Source organism: Enhydra lutris, unplaced genomic scaffold (genome assembly GCF_002288905.1).
Source record: "Enhydra lutris kenyoni isolate GAN:26980312 unplaced genomic scaffold, ASM228890v2 scaffoldscaffold34, whole genome shotgun sequence".
Lineage (NCBI taxonomy): Eukaryota > Metazoa > Chordata > Mammalia > Carnivora > Mustelidae > Enhydra > Enhydra lutris.
This window is the reverse complement of record NW_019154118.1, coordinates 18,615,880-18,636,690: the sequence shown is the minus strand read 5'-3', so window position 1 is coordinate 18,636,690 and position 20,811 is coordinate 18,615,880. Positions and strand designations below refer to the sequence as shown.

At 49.3% G+C, this 20,811-nt stretch overlaps 1 protein-coding gene across 3 annotated transcripts in view; it reads right to left on the bottom strand.

The window, feature by feature from the left end:
- Nucleotides 1–8,797: 8,797 nt before the first annotated feature.
- The window catches only part of LOC111153752 (cell adhesion molecule 1), a 323,281-nt gene continuing 311,267 nt past the window's right edge, over nt 8,798–20,811 (bottom strand). For all 3 annotated transcript variants that reach the window (XM_022512961.1, XM_022512962.1, XM_022512963.1), the window contains 2 exons: nt 11,080–11,211; nt 8,798–9,094 (listed from right to left, as the gene is read on the bottom strand). In XM_022512961.1, the coding sequence (XP_022368669.1) occupies nt 8,976–9,094; nt 11,080–11,211 (251 nt within the window). In that variant the 3' untranslated portion in view covers nt 8,798–8,975. The remainder of the gene's footprint in view (nt 9,095–11,079; nt 11,212–20,811) is intronic.

Below are 20,811 nucleotides of genomic sequence, written 5' to 3'. Positions count from 1 at the left end.
GAAGTTGCCAAGATGAAGGAGACAGGACGTGTGGCTGGGGAAGTGGCCGGGCCGTGCACGGAGCTGGATTCCCAAATCCTGGCCCAGGACTCGCTCAGCATTCACGGGAAGTAAACAGCCCCAGAGGAAAGCAACTGCATTTCTGTCCCGGTCTTTGATGTTGGCAAAGGGAAGACAAACGAGGGCTCTCTGGTTTGGGGACGGCATGAATGAACCACACATGTCCATAAATAAACCAGGGGCCCTCCAAACACGCTGCTCGTTTGTTCGCACAAAAGCTGGGCCGGCAGCCCTCTTGCCGAGCCGTGTTCGCAGTTGGATCCTTGATGCATTGTGAGCGTTCAATCAAACTTTTAGTGGTGAAACTCTGGAAGCAAAAGCCAGCTAAGCCCCAATGGTCCCTTTGCTTTTCCATCTTTTGTGGCTGCCTGGCTGTACGCTTATGGGTTTTGTTGTCAACAAACTCCTGGCTTGCCTTTGAGCACTCCAAATTATTGAAAATGACTACAGCTTAAGACTGGCAGGATGATTGTTAAAAACAGCCCTGGCATTAATCATAGCTTAAGAGCTTTTGGAAAATGATTCTAATTCAGAAGGGGTGGTTTACAAAGAGGCTTGTCGAAAGCGGAGCAGACATCAACTTCTGAAAGGCGAAAAGCCTCCTTGGTACCCACACCTGGCTCCTTCGGAAATCCAGCTGGCAGACGTGTGCGGGGCGGGGGGCACGGTGAACCCCGCCGGCTCAGCCCATCTGAGACCACCTTGGGTTTTGCACAGGTCTCACGGCACCCATCCCCCTGATCTGCCCCCTACCCCAAGATGGGAAACACTTCTGGGAGTGCCCACGATTACACGTCTTACTCGTAGTCCTTGGAATAAGGAAGAGGTGGCCGGGTGCCTCGTATCCTGTCAATAGTCAGAACACCTTAGACCGGTGCTAGAATTAAGCTGTGGGCACAGAGGCAGCCGCGTGGGCAAACACACGGTCAGCATTTGCAAGGAGCCGGGCAGGGCAATGAGCGAATGCTTCTGCCTTTTGCCTGCCTGGCACAACAAAGGAGAATGATTTTTGCCATCAGCATTCTCCCTATCATGGAATCATTGCACAATTTAGTATGATTAATGGTTTCCATTTAGGAGAAAGCAGAGAATGAAAACAGTGGGGGAGTGGTAGCAACCGGCTGGGGGTGTTTGTGGCCACAGCTAGAGCAGAGGGGCCGGGGAAGGGCCGGCGAGGGAGGCGGCTGGTGCCTGCCGGCCGTGCCCGCTACCTTTCCTTCCCGGCATGACTGGGGAGGCACTCTGGGGCGAAGAAACACATGGCTTTGGACATGCATTTGCAGAAACAGTCTGAGAGTGCAGCCTCGTGTGATGCACGGCTTGCTGCTTTGTCCTCGTAGCCTTCCGAGCACTGGAGACTGAGGAGCCACTCCCTCTGGACCTGCCAAAGGGAGCTTGGTTCCTGGAAGTTCCTACCTAAGGGTTGTATGGCTGGAGCTAGCAAACTCACTACGTCACTTCTTGGCATTCCTGAGGGCCCCACGGGGTTGCCACACAGGGAGGGCCCCCACCTCTGGGCTAGGATGGCGGCGGCGGCGGTGGCCTTGACCAGAGCCACCTCTGTCTCTGGAGCCCCCAGGCTGGATGACCTAGTCTCAGCTCCCATCGGCTGGGTCCCCGGGGAGTTCTTGTCCACTCTGTAGCGTCCCACTCTTTCCACTTCTGAAGGCACTGCTTCTGGTCAGATCCCACGGCTGCTGGAGGTGGGTGGTGAGACAGTGGCCGCCATAGCCAGAGACTTGTGGGTGCTGATAGAAACCAGCCGGGAAAACACAGAGGATTCAAGAGGGCCTGCTTTTTTTTTTTTTTTTTTTAAAGCAATAAGCTTTTGTAACTGAAGCCAGAAAGGGAGAAAATTGGTGATCTTGGCTGGGTCTAACGTGACTCAAGACCCTTCTCGATGCATTGGTGTCTCTGCAAGGAAATCTAATATTTTCCATAAACTGTCTTAAGCATCTCCCGGGCTACATTTCTGGCTGTGTTAAGAATCAAGCCATCAAGAACAGCTGTGAATGTTATAAACTTTCAGCAGCAGCAATGGGCTTTGGCAGGGAAGTACGAGCAAAAAACCCAAGTAGGACATTTCAGTTGACAGTAATGGCATTTTCCCTTCCTTGTCCAAACGATAAAGGATTCATGCTCCTAATTGCAACACTATAGCTGCCCCCATCACTTTATTCTGGGAGAGGAGGTTAGAGAAAACAGGCCTAGAGAGAGGGAGAGAAAGAGAAAGAGAGAAAGATGGATAGTAATTTCGTCACTAGCTAACAGAGACTGATTAGTGCAGAAGACTTCCTTCCATAGCAATACTTTTTAATCAGGTCTGCTGTGTCTGGGCAAACAGCTTTTGTGGATTAGCTAGACTGGAGCCTGCCAGCATCTGTTCCAAGTTTAAACGATGAAATACACAACTACAGAGAAAACAAACCAAAAAGAGTAATAAAGTCACACATTTCAATATTCAGCAACCATTAAGGGATTTAAATATTTGCTTGCTATTAAAGGCTTGCATTAGGCTCTTCCAACACCAGCTCTGGAAGACTGAAATATCAATTACCAATCAATTTTCCCCCTAAGTAAACACTAATGCAAGATAAACAGTATTAGAAGATGCAATTGTGACATTGCTGACTTCAGGATGGACTTCCTGCTGGTAACAGCAAGTTTGAGCCTGGTGATTAATTAACCTGAGAAGATAGCACTTAAGGAAAATTTAAGGCGATCACGTGTCTGAAATATGACTGAGCAGGTGCACGTTTGGAGGGCGGCCGAAGTCGCGGGGCAAGAGTGAGCCTCGCTAGGATTCCTCACTTTTCCCAGAATCGCCGCCCCCACAGCTAAAAGCCGCGGAGAGTTAGGAGGCCGTGGAATGGGACAGACTGTGGGTGTATGGGTGAGAGAGAAAGCAGTAGATTTTAACTCCTGTTCCTCGGTGGGACGCATTCCCAAGCCAAATATGCAAGGACTGAGGTGCAATTCCCAGCACTGGCCAGCAGGGGCAGTAGACTTCGGAATGAAAAATAACCTCAACCAATTTCCTGGGTACTGCAGAGCTGGGAAAGGGAGGTCGAGAAGACTTGCAAAAAGATTCCTGATTTCAAGTCTCAGTTTTGGGGTGCTTGCATTATCCTTGTGCCTGATGCCCTCTTTCTGGCATGTGTAATGATGTGGGCAGAGCGACTTGGGGGCATCGAATACCATACCTCCTATCAGAGGCACATGGGACAATTTTGAGATGAGCATGAATAAGGCAAGAAAGCTGGTTTGAATTTTTCTAAGGTGCCCAGCCTCATTCTGAAGGCCCTTCACAATATACGGAAGCAAGAATGAGGCTCCGCTTAGCCACTCCCAAATCCGTCCTTCCCTGTGGGAGAACAGATACTCTGTCCCAGCAGGTCTGTGAGGATGACCCTGCTGTTAGCAAAGCAGTCAGGTCCTCCAGACCGGCGGGAAAGCTGCCTACACTGAGCATGGACTTGCAAATGTCAAGGTTTTTGAGACACAGAATTGGTGACCTTCACACTAAGTCAAAAGTGCAACTCAGCCGCCCGGTGCTCGGCCAGTCTCCGGCCTACTTCTTGCTGGGTGCCTAGTGTGTGCCTGCCACTGTGTGACCATTGGCCCACAAGGTCTTTGGATGGCAGTCAAGAGTCCTGGGCAGTGGCTTAGGACACCCAACAGCTTCATTTTGGAAATCTTTCCAAGGTATACACGTGCGGCTGTGGACAGACTTTTCCCTCCGAAGGCACGGGGCTGCCAGTTCTGTATGAACGAGGGCTGACAAAAAGGGTCTGAGGCAAATTCACAAGGAAACAAAACGCTTTCACTCAGGCGGGGTCCTCCTACCTGTAGCACGGTGCCTGCCTGGTTGCTTTAAGGCTCTGGATGACAGACTCAAAGGAACATTTCTCCACGGGGAAAGTCCACAGCAGAACAAGAATTACATCTCAAGTAGACAGAGGACAGTGAAAGATTGCACCAGTTAACACCCGCATATCACCTTGGGGTTACAGTCGATGTATTTGGAGAAAGCAAGCTGGCCAAAACATTCGTGAGAACCCTCCAGAACGCACGAGGGCCGTTTTCGCTCCCGTGCCAAACCAGCGACTGGGCAACTTATCAGGCTCACGTGGGCTGCTCCTGGCGCCTCCTCATTTGCATGCCCTGCGGAACTCTAAGGGCCCCGTGTGCGCCAAGTTGCCCCCCCCACCTGCCTCAGTTCAGTGAACCTGGGTCCCTGCCCTGTAGGTCACGGCTGAAATCTGGAGCATCATGCTACAGACCAGGCGACAGAGGTGGTTACAGCTTCCAAGGCAAGCTTCACGAGGACATGCGGTGTCCACACGCGGAGGGGCCCAAAGAGCTCCCCTTGGATGGACAGTACCCACCTCTTGGTAGCCATGGGGGAAGCCTCTACCCCTTTACTCCATCTCCCTCCAACCTGTATGGCTGACTTTGTGTCTGGCACCTTATTTGCTAAGCACTTTGTTTCTCTCATGTATTTCTCCTAACACTTATGGGGACCCTTACCTTCCAGAGCAGGAGACCAAGGCCCGGCAGGGTGGGTCACCGGCCTGAGGTTTCACAGCTAGTGTGTGGTGGAGCAGGGACAAGCCCGTCCTCCTAATCTCTGCCCTCTATCACCTTCTGAAGAAGCTGTAATGAATTAGTGCTCCCCACGGCTCCATGCTCCTGACAGAGGCCCAGACTGGCCCTTGAAACCATGATTCTCCTGCCCGGGCTTTGAGGACAGCCACAGACTGATCCCACCTTCCAAGTCTCATCTGGCTTGCTTTCTCCCCTGACCCAGGCCGGCAGGCTGGCTGGGCTTACTGCCCTCGGCGTCTTCGGCTACCATTCCCTCAACTCTAACCCATGCTTTCGGGCCCCCTGGACTCCAGCTCCTCCAGGAAGCTGTCTCGGCTCTCCAGCCCGTTTCCCTTCTCCAAGAAATTCCCCCAGGACCCTGGGGGCTCCTTAACCATCATTCGGCAGGGCCCCCAGGTCTGAGGCCCAGTTTCACGTGGGTGGGACGGATGCCCTGGCTGGTCTCCCATGACTATCACACACTTCTCGGTGTTTATCACAACAGTGAACACACAGCAGACACCGCAGACGCCGGGAAACTGTGTATCCGATCGGCCGATTTGTACAGAGATAGGCAAGAGACAAGGCCAGGCCGGAGGAGGCTGGAGTGAGATGCACAGCCTTGGACTTTTCGGGAGCTTACCTTTCCTTCTGCGGCTGAGCTCTCCGCATTACCTGCCCGAGAGAGAGAGAGAGAGAGAGAGAGAGAGAGAGAGAGATAGAGAGAGAAAAGGAAGCTCTGCCCCAGCTGGGCGAAGGGCGGTTTGGGGCTGCTCACACATTATCCGCTGATTTGTGAGATCAGTCACCATGAAGTGCAGTCATTGCTCACTTGGGCCTGCAAGGCAAGGGGGGCAACAGCGCACGGGATGCTGCTGTGCGCCTGTCCTGAAGTCCCGCGCCTAAGCAGCGAGTGAGAACCGGCTTCCGCAGGTGGCCGCGCGCGTCCCCTGCGGACTGTCCTTGTGTTACAAGAGAGAGCGCTTGAAATGAAGAAGGCAGAATGAACTGTTAAGACACGAAATCCCGAAGGCAGAGACAGGTGGAGCAGCCAACACAGGGAAGTTGGTGGGGGTGGCGGGTGAAGGGGGAGGGAGGGAGGGCGGAGGCGAATTGTGGGCGGCGGGGGCCCTCCCAGTCGGCTCATCACCGCCCGGGCGCGCACCTGCACAAATCGCTGAGTCCATGAGGCCAGACAACCTGGCCCACCTGTGCACTGAGTGGGGGAGAAGAGAGCAAGGGCAGGGAGGGTGAGCGGAGGAGAGAGACAGCAGTTCGCAGCCCGGGCCGGCCGGCAGCCTCTCCAGGCTCCTACTGCCCGGCTCCGGCAGGCTCCGCGCCCGACCCTGGGGAGGAAGCTGGACCCGGGCCCCCATCTCTTCTCTCGCGCCCCGGCGTCCGTAAGAAGTCCATAAAGAGAGTAAAGGATCACTTCGTAACATTAATTTTTTTTATTAAGAAGACAGATATTTTATAGTACTTTTTTTTTTTTTTTTTTTTTTTGTAAAAATGGTATACATGAACCAATACAAAATGCGAATGGGAACATATGGATATGGAATTTCTTACACCATAACATTGTTCATGTACACCTTAAAAACAGAAGTGGCCTAAAGGGAAAAATAAGACGTCGGTGTGACTAAAGAACAAGCTTATTTGGCATCAATGATACATCCTTCATTATTTTATATTCCTTTAAAAAACACAAAAAACAAGTTTGTTCTTTCTTCACTCTAAAAAAAGTGATCAACCTGTACAAAGTAATACTCAACAATACATTTCAAACAGTGCACTGTATACTTAAGAAAAAATACATAAACCAATATACAACTAAAACCCATAATCTCCTGTTTTTGCTTTATTTTTATTTATTTATTTATTTGTCTTTTCCAATGTGTGGGGCCTACACTTTGCAATCTACCTGAGACGGAAAACACCAATCGAAACACATGAACCTGAGACATGTCAACAATGTAAGCCATAAAGTTACGTCAGGAACACTGCACGACTGTACACTTTGCAAAACAAAGATGGGAGGTCCCAAAAATGAGATGCCAATTTTGTGAGCAATGGTAGGCTTTTTTTTTTCTTCCCCCTAAAAAGAACAACTGAAAAGACCTTTCAACGACATGCTAAATGGTTCTCACCCTTTGATGCGGTTATACTATGCTCAGAATGGGTGCTAAGGGCTCGGAATAGAGCTGCACGTTATAAAATTCATTGAAAAATGGATGTTCGTTGTGGCTTTTTGTCTTAGTTAAGTGCCTAGGGATAGGAGGGGGGAAAACAAAATGCTGCTCAATATGGATTTTCTTTTACATATCAGTCCGTTCCCAAAAGGCCCCCATATTGCAATTGTTCTATCAAAGGTTAAAACAAAGACAAGAAAAATAAACACACTTTCAAATAACAAAGAGTTGATACTTTTTTCCCCCTTAAATAAATCAGCGTAAGTTTTCCACATAATGTAACAATAGTAAAAATGCACCTTGCAAAATCCAAAATTACTCACTGAAAATGTTATATAATATATATTTATATATATATAGATCTCTTTTTTGATGCCATCTTTCCATAGGGACTGTATTCTGGAGTCTGAAGCCTTACCAAAACATATGGTAAGAGTTTTTAGTTTTCGTCCTTCGGGACTACTTCTAGATTTCCTAGACGTATCAGTGAAAATCCCCACATTGCTTTAAAAAAATGCAAATGGTAACTTGACTCCTCTACCTTTTCCCGAGGATCCCCATCTAAGATATGTTCAAGGTAACTTATTTTAGTAGCTATGCACTACGGCTGCCATCATGCGAGGATCAGTAATTTTTGGCAGATGGTTCTTAAGGCTGAGGAAAGAGGCCAAGGCTAGTGTATGAAAGGTAAAAAGATAAAAACACTCACATTTGAGTTTTGATTAAGTAACTGAAAATCCCTACATGCTGTTTTTCCACCTCTGCTCTGACCTTTCGAGAACTGAGATCGACAGCAGACCAGTGTGAGAACAATACCGGCCCTCCTTTTATACCTCCTGCCTTTGTCAAGCCAAATCTGAAGGAATGAAAGTTTCACACGGATTTGAGTTGGAAATCCCAGCATGACAAATATCTGTAATATACAGTACATGCAGGCCACATCCTACTGCCTTCCTAACTAAGCACAAAGAAAAAAAAAAAAAACCAACAAAAAACCAACCCTGTCCCATCCAGTCATTCACACGCCACGCGGACTTGCTTTTTCCTACAAATTAGTGAGAAGTATGGCCGATTGGGAAAGGCGGATGGAATCGTTTGGAACAGAAATAACCAGAGCAGAACTAGCTTTCCCCCCCTCCCTACTTCCCCTCCTGTGGCAACTCAAATTTGTCCACTTATATAAAAGGAACAGACCTCACCTGTCAGGTCCATTTAGGGCATTGAAAAAGGAGGAGCCCTTTCCGCCCCCAAACCTTTCTGGACCGTGTGGGGCATCTATGCTGAGCCGTCTACAGATACAGAATTAAAGACAGATTCAATCTCATTGTGACACACCTCACTTGCAGATAACCTTGTACAGTAATGTAGTTCCACAGCAAACAGAACATTTTCTGAATCACAGTCTAAGTTTCTAGTCTTCACTGCTCTACGTATTTGAAACATGGGTAGCAGCAAAGAGTCCTCATTGTTCACCCAAATCTTTACGACAACAGAGAAGAATGCATTATGGACACACTAAATTCTGAACTATGAAATCTAAACTGTGCTGGTTCTCCTTTTATAGAACTGAACTTTGAAGAGAAAGCAGTTTCTTCAAACAATAACAACAACAAAAAAAGCAAAAACAACAACAAAATCAGGGGAAAAAAGATTCTAAGGAATCCCAGCAGGCAAATTCCAAAATGGGAGATTTTGGAAAAAAAAAAAAAAATCCAAAATTTTTTTGGGGAAAAATAAATGCGCACAAAGGAAAAAGAGGAAAAAAAAAAAAAAAAGGAACACAACAAACAAACAAAAAACAAGGCACAGAATTTCTGCAGTCTACTCGAACTAAAGCCAAGCATCCAAGTTTGACTTGGTAGGAAGAAATAAAACTTAAAAACAAACAAACAAAAAAGAAAAACAATAACAACAACAAAAACAACCCAACCAACCAACAAAAAAAAGAGGTGTCACAGCAGAGCGTACTTTCAAAGAACATTTTTTTTTTTTACACAGCAAATCCCAAGCCTTCCCAGTCTCGCACCTTTCCACCCATTCATAAAAAAACACACGAATTTCTCGCAAGTTCCAACATCACTGTCTCTTTATCATCTAAATAGGGCCAGTTGGACACCTCATTGAAACAAAAAGGCTGATCTAGATGAAGTACTCTTTCTTTTCTTCGGAGTTGTTCTGTCCTCCTTCTGCATTGATTATAGCTGTGTCTGCGTCTGCTGCGTCATCGGCTCCTTTGGCTTCATGAGTGAAGTATGTACCTGAAAGATGAAGGGGTAAATCACCGTGACTGTCTGATGGCCTCTGTGCAAAGTGGTACAGAGATGGCAACTTGCTTTATGGCCATCATCAGCCGAAGTGGTGTGCAGGCAGCAGAGGGGAAAAAAACAATTGGAAGGAGAGAGCGAGGTGGGTGAGACAAATGGGCATCCGGGGGTTCCAAAGGCACCACTCCAACTGAACCGCTGCGATATAATTCAGCAAATGAGACATTAGAGCAGTGATTATGACCAGAGGGTGTCGGCAGAAGAAGACGTGAGTGGGAGCTAAAAATGCAGAAAGCTGGAGAGCTGCTGACTGACGTGTGAACAGTCAACGCCAGGACCAATGACCAGAGATGTGCGCGCACATGGTTAAAGACCAAAGCAAGGCAGAGCAATTAGCCAATTAATGAATTAGGGCCCTGATGATGTTCTACTGTCGCCTCAGCTCGTTTATCTGCCCCTCCCCCCCACCTCCTGTCTTTGGGAGCCCTGGCTGCCTTGTGAGTCAGCGGGGGCCCGCATGGGCACGTCTGACCGTCTTCTGCCTCCCGCTTCAGCGTGGGGTTCCCGATCGAGAAGCAGCTGGTTATCGTAACCCTTGGGATCAAGACTTGAGGTCTATCTTAAGGGACAAGTGAGTCTTGCTCAAGGTGTGACTCTAGCTCGGACCCGGATTCATGGATTCGCTAATTGACACAGCCACTGGAGAATGACGACACACAGGATGCTCCAAGGGGGACACACTTTCATCAGCAGGTCCCAACCGTTTACGGGAGTTTACGGAGAGAGACTAGGGCTGCCCCTCAGCAGGACATCTAGGTAGCACTTGCCCTGCCTACCATAACCCAACAGCCCTCCTCCCGTGATACAGTGTATTCTTGAAGATTCTTAAGGAGAAAAAAAAGGCTGATACAGTGGTGGTTTTTTCAGGTTTTCGTCTGTGACAAATCTGAGCAGGCAGGCGGTCAAATGTCCCCCTCCTGTCCCTTTCTTTCCTCTGGCTCCTCGTTCTCCACAGCTGCTGACTCGACTCGGCCCTGCTCTCCGGCCTCCCCTCCCAGGCTCTATCAAGCCAAGAGGCTGGGCGTTCTCTGCTCAGCGGGCTGCCTCCTGGGCAGGGCAGAGGGTTCCCAAATGGTCCCCACAGAGACGGGCACTGCGGGTGCTCAAGGTGGTTTCAAGTACCTTGGGCCTCCATTGCTGGGCTCAGGGGGCCTTCCCCAAACCCCAATTCTACGATCCAGTGGTATGCAAGTGGCTGCGGTTAATGCTATAGGAAAACCCCACAAGCTCACTGCACAGAGCTGGAGAAAAACAGCGGAGAGAGACAAGGGCCAACAAAGAGAGGGAGAATAAATTACCAAGAGTGGGGGAAGAGGGACCAGAGCAGCATGGGGCACAGAGGAGGAGCGTTGGAAAAGATGATTGCCCATCCAGGCTGCACAGCTGATAAGTGTGATGATTAATGGCAATTTAAATCAATTGCACTGGTAATTTAAAAAAAATACATATTTATGTGGCTTTTAAAGCACATCAAAGCAAGGAAGTATTCTAGCTGCTGTGACCATCCTCCCCAGAGCTTGGGACCAGGCAGCACTGCGTGTCCACCTGCTTCCCAAAAAGCAGCAGAGGGTACAGGCACGTTCTTCCCATGTCAATTGCTTTGGGGTTCATGCCCCACCTCTCACACCCGGCCCCTATTTTTATAATTTTTGCTCCAGGCCCAATTACAGAGTGCAGAATCCCACGTCTAGAAAGCTTTTAGAGAAAATCCAAATCAAGAAGGGCTCATCAACCCTCGGAGTCCTCATCAGCAGCTGCTAAGATTTCTGTTTTTTTTTTCTCTCCCAGTTTCGGGAAACCTCGATAAGGCTGTGTGACCACATAATCGAAACCGCCCATGGAAGAAAACCTTGTCCAGTCCCCAGAGGCAGGGGCGGTGGTGGCGGGAGACCTCCTGCCTGCCAGAGCACCTTGCTTACCTTTATGTCTGGCAAAATAGCGGCCCAGAATGATGAGCAAACACAGCATGGCGAACACGACCACGGCCACGACACCGCCGATCACGGCGTGATCCACCGCTCGGATGGCGCCCTCCTCGCCCGCTCGAGAATCTGTCGGAATCAGAAAAGGAACAGGGCTGTAGAGCTCGTTGCAAGACACCAGCAGCCCTGGCCACACTGCCTCCGGATCGGAGGTCACCTTCTTTTCTAATGGAGGAGTCAGAGCGACAAGCCAGGTGGATCCGGTGACACCAAGGGAACACACTGACCTGTCCAGTGCCGGACCGATCTGTTCTCCCCGCAAGGCAATTTTGTGATACGCAGCAGAGGAGCACTAAGGGACCAGGGAGAGAAGAAACGGTCTGTCTGGTGCTGGCCTGGTCTTAGCGCTCCCTCCATCTGTGTCCTGCTGCAGATCCCAACCAGGAGGCCCACCTAGCTACTCAAGGGCACTGGGGATGGCGCCTTCGGGCCCTGGAGGGGAGGCGACAGGAGCTTTCAGTAGGTGCCCAGCGACTTCTTCCCCGCCAGGCACGTGCACAGGGAAGGTGCTCACAAGCCACAGCTGCCTCGAGATAAAACAAGGCTTATAAAACTAAAGACAGGTGACATGCTTGCTACATTCAGGATGTACGAGGGAGTAGGCCTCCTTTGAAAACCTAAAAACCTATTTCAAAAAACAGACAGCAAGGAATAATTGTCCATTGCCACAGGCGGGTTTCCTTTTATTTATTTAACACTTCACGAGGCAATTAATTTTCCTTTATAAGCATCACTCCCTCGGGGTGTCTTCTTCCGACGGAGGAACGACACGTTTGGCTGGGGAACAACTCCAAAATGAACCCAGAATGAGCTATGGCGATGCGGAATGGATGTATGGCAGTGTAAACAATTTTAATTTAGGAATGTGGCTACATCACCCCTTGCTGAAATCCTAATGGCACCCGAGATTTATAATGTAGTAAAAAACAATTATTCTCCCGTTGATTAATACATTAACATTTTGGAGTGGAAGCTAAACCATTGTCTTTTTTTTTATTGAGTCAAGTACGACACCTCCATTAAAATGATTTACTAGCTGTACCTTACAATTTAAGCACAGCAGCAACAGAAACGGTAAAAATCTTTTAACTTTACATGATTTGTGAAGTCATATGTGAAGGATTTACCATTTAAATCTTTCAGTACAAGAAGCACATGGCCCTATAAATCTGTCCCCCTTGCAGTTGCTGGACGCCTGAGAGAAATGCATTTCACCAGGAAGACGGAGAGTGCAAATTCAAGTCAATTTTTAAGAAAGATTTATCTCTGTCTCTCTCCAAAGAACAGAGCAAATCTCTGAAGCCTCCACCTCTAATAATATTTGAAGTTTATCGATCAAGTGTACAGATCCGTGACAGCTAAAGGTAATGGTGCTCTTTTGAGCCGAAACCTGATACAACGCTTTCAGCAGGAGGGCGTGATTTACACTTTCTATCGATATTTCCAATTCTGCTCTGAGATTAAATACTGAAGGATGTGGGGAAAGAACTGGTGACCGAGGGGTCCACGAAAAGTGCTTTAATTAAAAGAGTTTAAATTTTAAAAAATGAAGTATTTAAAGTGTTTCATTAAGTTACCTTTCCAAGGACCAAAAAAGCCCCAAACTCCCAACCTAAACAGAAATGCCAGATCGGAGGCAGCAGCAGGTCGCCCAGGACAACAGGATGATGGGAGTTTAATTGGAGAAGGGAGATGGGTTGGAGGCAGAGTGCACTGCAGCCAATTAGCCCGCTCCATGATGTGCGAGCCCCTCCAGCAACCTATCTAATAAGCTCGACTTGAAACGCGGTGGAGACAAATCGCCCTCCTCGGCCAAAAGTGTTGCCTACTGCAGAGGCAACAGCCTCTGTGTCTTGAAAGTCATCTCGTCGGGGCAGAACTCTGCCGTGGAAACTTCTTCTTTTAGAGACAACACAGCTTGTGGGAGGGGGGCCCTCAACACAGGGTATCTGTCCGAGGAGAGCAATTCACACCCCGGAGACTCTCGCCCAAGTGCACAGAGTCAGCATCGCTGGTGGGAAGAGGGAAAAACAGAAAAGCCAGGAAGTTGTGTTTTCTTAGGGAGCTGTCAAAATGGGGGATCTTGTGGGAATGAAAATGCTTTAATTTTCTGCCATGAGCTGCAGGCCTATTGAAAAAATAGGAGTCTTTCAACGGACTCCCTGGGTCTTAGGCGTGGATAGGGAAAATAGCCATACTAGCCACGGAGGAGAGGGGAAAGTGAGGGGTGGGAGCTGAGAGCGGCCTGGGGAGACTGAGAGCAGAAAGAAACTTCAAGAGGCCGTCCCGGTTCCAGGCACAGACCTAAATAACCTGTCTCATGGCCGCTGTTCAAAGACTGCCTCCTCCACGCCTAGGCACAGGAACATTCTAGAAGCCTGAGAAAGCCAGAGACAGAGAAGCTGTGATCCACAAAACACCTCACGGGCTGTGTATCTGCGGGATTAATTTCCTTAGCCCGAACTCTTTGTTGGATCTTTGCTCCTCATGAACTAGGGGCTCAATGGGGTCAGTGCTGCCTAGTCGCCCCAGCACTTTGCCCACATTCAGTACCTGGGTTCTAGTGACCTTCCCCGCCCTAAAGGACATACATATTTTACAGATACTTATTCACAAGGGTAATCTCTCCCACTATCCCGTGATAACTCACTTGATAAGAAAGTTTACTACCACCCGTTAATCACCCAGACATTTTTCCTGCCTTCAGTTACCGCAGAGGGACACAGAAAGCAACTGGGGTTTCCTTTACAGGGAACACGGCCGTCTGTGCGCCCCTCAACACCTCTCTGCACCCCAGCCCGGGTTCACTGTCCTCTGTGAAGAGCAACGTGCTTTCTTGCCTCCACTCACTCCTCCCTTGTTTCCACGTGTGGGCTTTGGGAGAGTTTGCAGAGCGCTCTCGACTGGCCTCCGGTGGGAGGGATCAGAGTGAAAGCTGGTTCCTGTGAAGGCAGAAGGGCCTGCACCCGCGGGCTGGGGCCTCGCTCAGGGCGAGGAGCAGCAGCACGACTGTACACCAAGAGGCAGCAGGCAAGTGGCTGGAGGCTGCAGGAGGAGCGTGGCTCTGACAAGTCCCGCAGCCGCCCGGCCTTTCCTGTTCTTCTCCCCAAGGGAGAGCTCCGGCCCGCATATTAAGGAAGTAACTTCCACCATCATCCAAAGGTCCTGCTCCTCTTAGGGTGCAGACCTTTTCCCTTTGAGGTGCCACCAACGTCCCTGGGGAGGTATCCTCCCTTTTTCTGAATCATGTAGAGAAGGAAACCAAAGAGCCAGACTCCACAGCTGTCCCCGGCTTCTACCCTGAAAGGACACGTGGGCAAGGAAAGCACTTAGAAACACGCCTGGTCCTTAGGCGAGTAAACAGCTCTTGGGTTCAGAAGGTCTTTTTTCTTATGCTTTTGAGAAACGAAGTAACAGGTGTCCCTAAGAGTGCTCCCACTTCTGGGACTGAGCTGGGCCCTATCATCCTGTGGAGGAAACGCCATGTTTCTCCTTGGTGTGTGCTGCTGGCATCAAGGTTCTCCCAGCCTTGACCTAAGCACGTTTGGGTGGAGTGATGAGTGTCACCCCCAATCCCTTCACGTGCGATGTTGAGTACCTCTGGCCCAGTGGTGCCATGGTTCCGGCTTTCCGGGGCGCTCTGTGGGCACTGGGAAGAGGGGCCGTACAGGCTCCCGGTTGTGGCACAGTCCTGCCTGCCTGGACCGTCCCCTCTTGCAGCCCTGTCCGAGGCTCTAAGTGTGACATACGTACGTATCTTTAAGGACAGATCAATCGTGAGCTGTTTAGTATTTGCAAGTTGGCTTTTCTTTGGGCAAAAAGCTGGAACTGGGCTCCAGGTGAGAGTTTCCGAGCTGCGCACAGAACGTTAAGTTGGTGACTACCGCCTGGGCCAGAGCTCCCACCACCCTGGGCTCGAGTCAGCATCTTAGAAACTGCAAGGACAAAAACATTTCAAAGGGACTCCCAAGAGGGCAGCCCCCAGCTGCTCGGTCCTCTTCACCTTGGGTCAGGGACCCGGCTCCCTCCATTCCTCAACACGCAACATCAAGGGGCCAGTTCTAAAGGCAGGGGTTCCCGAGGGCCTGCCAAGAAAAGTGATTGCTAGGGCCAAGTTCAGGCTCCTTCCCCCACCTCCAGGGAATTCCTTCCTCTCTGCTCACTTTCCCTCCTCAGACGACTTGCCAGAACCGTCCTGGTGGGACGAAGTGAGGCCACCACTTCGTCCCCTGGCACGGGGCGCCTCACAGAAACCGCCAGGGGAATGTCTTCATTGTGGATGTGTGATAAGACTAGGAGGCTCGGCTGCCAGAGGTAGGGATTCATGGCTCGTGTGTCCCCGACCAGCTCCTGGCAGAGAGGGACTCTGGCAGAGGATGTCACCGGGCAGAAGGCTCAAGGCCACCGTGGCCTGCCCACCGTGCAGCCCGGGCTGGGCTTTTTGCCAAAAGGACACCAAGCTCCCGACCTCTGAGGAGCTGAAGTGTGACCCGGTTAAAACATAAATGCACGGAGCAAACATACGGCAGAGGGCACGACAGCCACCCTGGTTGGCTTACCTTCCCATTTTCAAAAATCCCTGGCTCAGGCTATCTATGTGCTCCGGGAGAGCTGGGGCTCCTCTTAAACCCATCTGTTTCTTCTTCCCCTAGGCCACAGACCACCTCAGGTCTCACCTTAGAAATTAGTATTTAAAACATGGTAGGGGTTCTAATGCTACTGGTCTGCTTCCCTGTCTTGAGCAATTCCTACGCTCAACCCTTCTGCCCTTTCCGTACCCAACGAACAGCTGGAAAAAAGTGGAGACTCTTGACTTTTTGCAACAGTTCTGTCCCTTGGTTTGCTTTGAGCCTTCGTCCTGGGCTGAGGGCTTGCCGGACAAATCCGTTTAATTAAAAAACTCTCAGCATCCGTGTTTCTAATGGAAATGCTGCCTCCAGCTTCCTAGGACCGTAGGGATCAGTCTGTCTTAGAGGACGCTTAATGATATCATTCGCTACTTCTCACGAGGGAGAAAGAAAAAGCCTGCTGGTGGGGAATTCCAACCAAAATCTGACCTCGAAGACAAAACAAAACGAAACAAAACAAACAAACAAAAAGTGGCACCACCTGAAAACTGTAGCTCCACATTCCCATCCCCCTACTGTAGCTCCCTGCATGGCAACACAAATAAGTGTGCGTTCTAAAGACCACAACTTTATTACCGAAGGGGAACACACTGAATGACATGCACTGACAAAATGTCACATTATTTGCTAATCCTAATATGTTATTCTTCCTTAAGATTTGCTTTTCTCAGCACCAATTCAATTATAGATGCTACAAATCCTTCTGACATTTAATTCTCTCTTGTCAGAGAGTAGTAAATGTATACATGCACAGCTTTCCCATTAAGATGTTAATATATATCGGAGCACACTAGCCTCTACGTAACATAACCTTTCTGTTCTGTCTTCTTAGAAAGGGGAAGGGAAGGAATAAATGCAAGGCAGGAAAATCACGACGCTCCCAGAGAGCGTCTAGCAATGTTAACTGCGGCTCCGCGAGCATTTCAAAGGAACCACGTTAAGCTTACTTAAAGGAAAACTGCAGTCAGCATCCTCCTCCCGCCACCGAGAGCTCGGTATGCATTCATTTAAAATGAGAAGTTCTGCACGCAGGCTTCGGGCTGTACATGGTCACTGCTCAGTGATGAGGACTCAGGCTCTCGCAGGTGGTCACTGCCTACAGATGCGCCTCCAGACACGGGCCCAGACGGGAGGCGAAGAAGAGTTAGATCTCCTCGCCCGCATGGCCCACGGGAGAATGGTCGGATCTGGGGTCAAACAGGGCTTTGTTCCTCTGCTCTGTGACTGCAGGCGGGGGGATCAGCCACTCGGAGCCACAGAGCACAGCCATGCCCTCCCAGGGTCTTTCTGCGAGGCCAGCATGTGGAATGGGAGAGTGTCTCTCTGGGCCAGGGCTTGGCATATCATGGGCACTCAGTAAGCGTCTGTCACAGTTAAATCTACAATAGGAGAGCCTGAGGGGGGCTTTCTTCCAGGTTTTTAATATTATGGATGCCAGGCCAATACTTATCGGCTCTCTGGGGGTAAGGGCTGCACGGACACGCAACCGTGCGCTCGGCACTGCTCTCGGACCGTGAGACGGCCATAAACCCTTGCTGAGTTGAAGACGCCAGGCCCTTTTCCATTTCTGCAGAAAGGCACCCCGGGCTGACGGATGGCCCAGCTGCCCTGTGGGGTCAAGGCTGAAGGCCAGCTGGGTCAGGTCATGACTCAGGTGTCCCTTCTGAGCATGAGGACTGGAAGTATTTATTGTCAGCTAAATACTGAGAACAAATACTTTTTATGTTGATTTTTTTCTCCCACAACTTGATTTAGTTATTTTACCCAACAGCAGAAATGCCTTAATGAGCCCGACAGGGTCCTCCCAAACACTCAGTGTCCCCAGAGGCCAGGAGGCACACTCAGGAGTCCACTCCACTCATCTCATAACAAGGACTTCAAAGTGAGAGTGCCTTTTCCCTTGGAAGCAACAGGAAGGCATGGGAGGATGGAACCAGAGTTCTCCTTCAAAGAGTGTACAGCTGAGAAAGAGGACAGAGTCGTAAAGTATTTCCAAACATTCATTTCCCACTAGAATCTCTTTCTGGAGAAAGATGCTCCTGTGGACCTCAGGCATTTGGGGGTGTGAGGAGGATGGATTAATGAGTATGGTGAAGTCACCCCAAGGCAGTGTCCAACCTGTGGAACTGGAATTCACATTTCGTGGCATAGCCTGGCGCCTCACTAGTTTGGAGGAAACGTTCCTGTTTGATGGCCTCCTTCCTCCCCATGAGGGAAACAGTAGCATGTTGGATTATGGGAAGATCAGCAATTCAATGACCTTCAAACTCCCATCCTGGGAGCGCTGTGGCCAAGCTGCCACAGACCTGAGGCGATCTTCTGTCTACTGCCTTGTGTTCAACAGAATTTTAAAATCAGGAACTCTACACGTTTTAAACTTTGTGACCCCAAACTTTCCCATGGCCTATAGGATCATCTCAGTGGGAAACTGATCCCAGAATTTCAGACGGTGTTGGACAATGACACCAAAATCATCTGAGGCAATGGCCTTCTTCGAAGGAGAAAAAGCTTGAGTTGATGCCAGAAGGGATCTTTCCAGGTCATTGAGCACGTGGTTCTGCCTCTGATGGGCTCCAGAGAGGCTAACTTTCCCCTCCTCATTCCCTGGACGCACACACTGAATTGAAAGGGGTCTAAGAGGGAAAGGATTCCTGAGAAGACCCCAGAACAGAGAAAGCGTGGAGTTCACGGTGGAGGGAGAACTACCCTTAAACTAGTCTCTATTTCCTGCAGAGGTCCGAAGACCCGCACGTTCAAATTCTGGCTCTGCTTCTTGAGTAAATCATTCAACCTGGGGAGCCCCAGCTTCCTGACTCGCAAAATGAGACCGGTCAGGAAAATGCTCCCAGGGCTGGCTCCCTCGCCCTGTCCCAGTGGCCTTCTGTGGGGAGCTTTGGCTCTAAACTGGCTTCTGCCTCTTTCTGGTCCCAGTAACTCATGTTCACTCTACCCGCTTTAATTTTTTCTACAACATTTGTCACTGTCCATCATTATCTCGTTGTCATGAGCCTGGCTGCCCCATTAGAGAGTAGCTATGAGTGCAGGGGCCTGTGGTGTGATCGCCACAGCGCTCCTGGGCGGTGTTGTTCACCGCTGCATGCCTGGTGCCCGGCCCAGGGTCTAGCACATACAGGAGCTCTAACAGCGGTGCCCAGCAAAGAGCATATGAGATCATCTGTGAAAGACTTTTCTAAGCTGAAAAGAACTGTATACAAGCTAAATACCACTACACTGGATTTGCAAGCCGTACTTAGAATTTGTCTACACAGCCCAGCTGGTTTTTCTTCATCATCGTTATTGCGAGTCAGTGGGGGCAAGGAAGACTGCCCCCCCCACCCTCAATGTTCTGTCTATTGAGTTTTTCCACACACATTTCAAGCAAGTTCAGCCGACTCTGGACCTTCACAAGGACCAGATGGTCACAGAGCCCACCCCCCACCCCAGAGCTGACCATCGGGATCCAAAGGGCTTGATGTGCTTCTATTATCTACATTTAGACTGTATTGTGAGCCCCTGTCTCCTTCAGAAATCATTCAGGGGATGCCAGCTGGCCCACCCAGAATCTTCTATCATGCCTGGCACGGATTATCAGAGCCATTTAGGGGTTGCCCTCTGCCCACACTCTTCTACAGATTGTGAGGGAGATGTGGGATTTTTCTAGATCGCTTTCTTATTTGTAGGGCAAGAGTTGAAAACATGTTTGGGGGAAGCATGACAGCTCTGGAATTTCTCATCGGTGCCTCCCTCCGCTTCAGAAGCAGAAGACTGATGGACTGCTCTGATAGTGCCCGAGGGCCATTCTCCGGCACAATGTGTATTTACCAAGGCACTCTGCTGAAGAGTCCCCAAAGACCCTTCCATTGCTGAAAGGAGGGAGGCAGTGCAGACATTTTTTAAAAAGTTTTAAAATAAAATCGAAGGATAAATATGCTTAAAGCCATTCTATTCCACACGGGTGGCAATAACCACCAGCTGTCACCAGGAAACAGCAGATGTAATTGATAAAACAATTCGAAACTCTTAGGGGCCCATCATCAATAACGTTAACACCCAAAAAAGTAAATGAAAGGGTTCAAAGTAGGACTGGAGGAGCTCCCCAGCTCTGCCAATTATTAAATCACCGAACTACACACAAGCATAATTTTTTAATGCAGATTAAAGAGGAGGATCAGCTGGGCAACTTTCTTTGCTGGGTGAGGACTGAGTGCCGTATGTTGCTTATGAAACTGCCATTAGCTCGGGTAGCAGTGGCGAATGGGGGGAGGTGGGCAGAAGAGAGACCTTCGCTATTTCTAAGGAAATGCAGGATCTAGCATCTATCCGTAATAAGGAAAGGCTGAAATTTCCACCCAGATGGAAAAGGGAATGGATGATAATATTATTCATTACCACAGTTTAGCATTAAATGCGCAACACCTACTCTAATTTATTGATGGACTGCTTAAGACGGGTGTTAACCTGTTTGTCTTGTATTATAATTGAATTCAGTCTCTAGGCTACAGAAATTTGAGAAGTTCATCCTTTCTCAATCAATATGCTCCCCTTCAGTGACCCATTTCAAGACAGCTTCATAAAAAATAATGTATTTTGTTTTAATAAATTTAAACACTATGACAGCTGCTCAATTTTTATTGGTTGTTTTTTTTTTTTCTCCCCCTTTGGATGTCTCTTTGCTGCTGAGGGAAGCCAAGCTCACAATCAATAGTAATTGATTAATCAGCATCCCCTTTGAACAAAGGTGCTAATCAGTTTTTGATTAGTTCATCAAACCAGATGCAAAGGCAGCCCAAGCCCGACGTGATAGATCATCAGTGTTCAACATGACTTATGGCTCCCGAGCAACCCAGGACTGCAGTGATCCTGGAGGGGGTGGGGGTGGGGGAACGACATAATTATTCATTTAACCGAATTATTAGGAGCACAAACAGTTGCTGGTTACTGCTCCTGACTCGGGCGTGATGGATAGAACTGCAGCAAGACCGCATCTGACTTGGTGCAGGGCTGAGAGACCCGGAGAGGTTCCTTAATTGATGATGCTTGC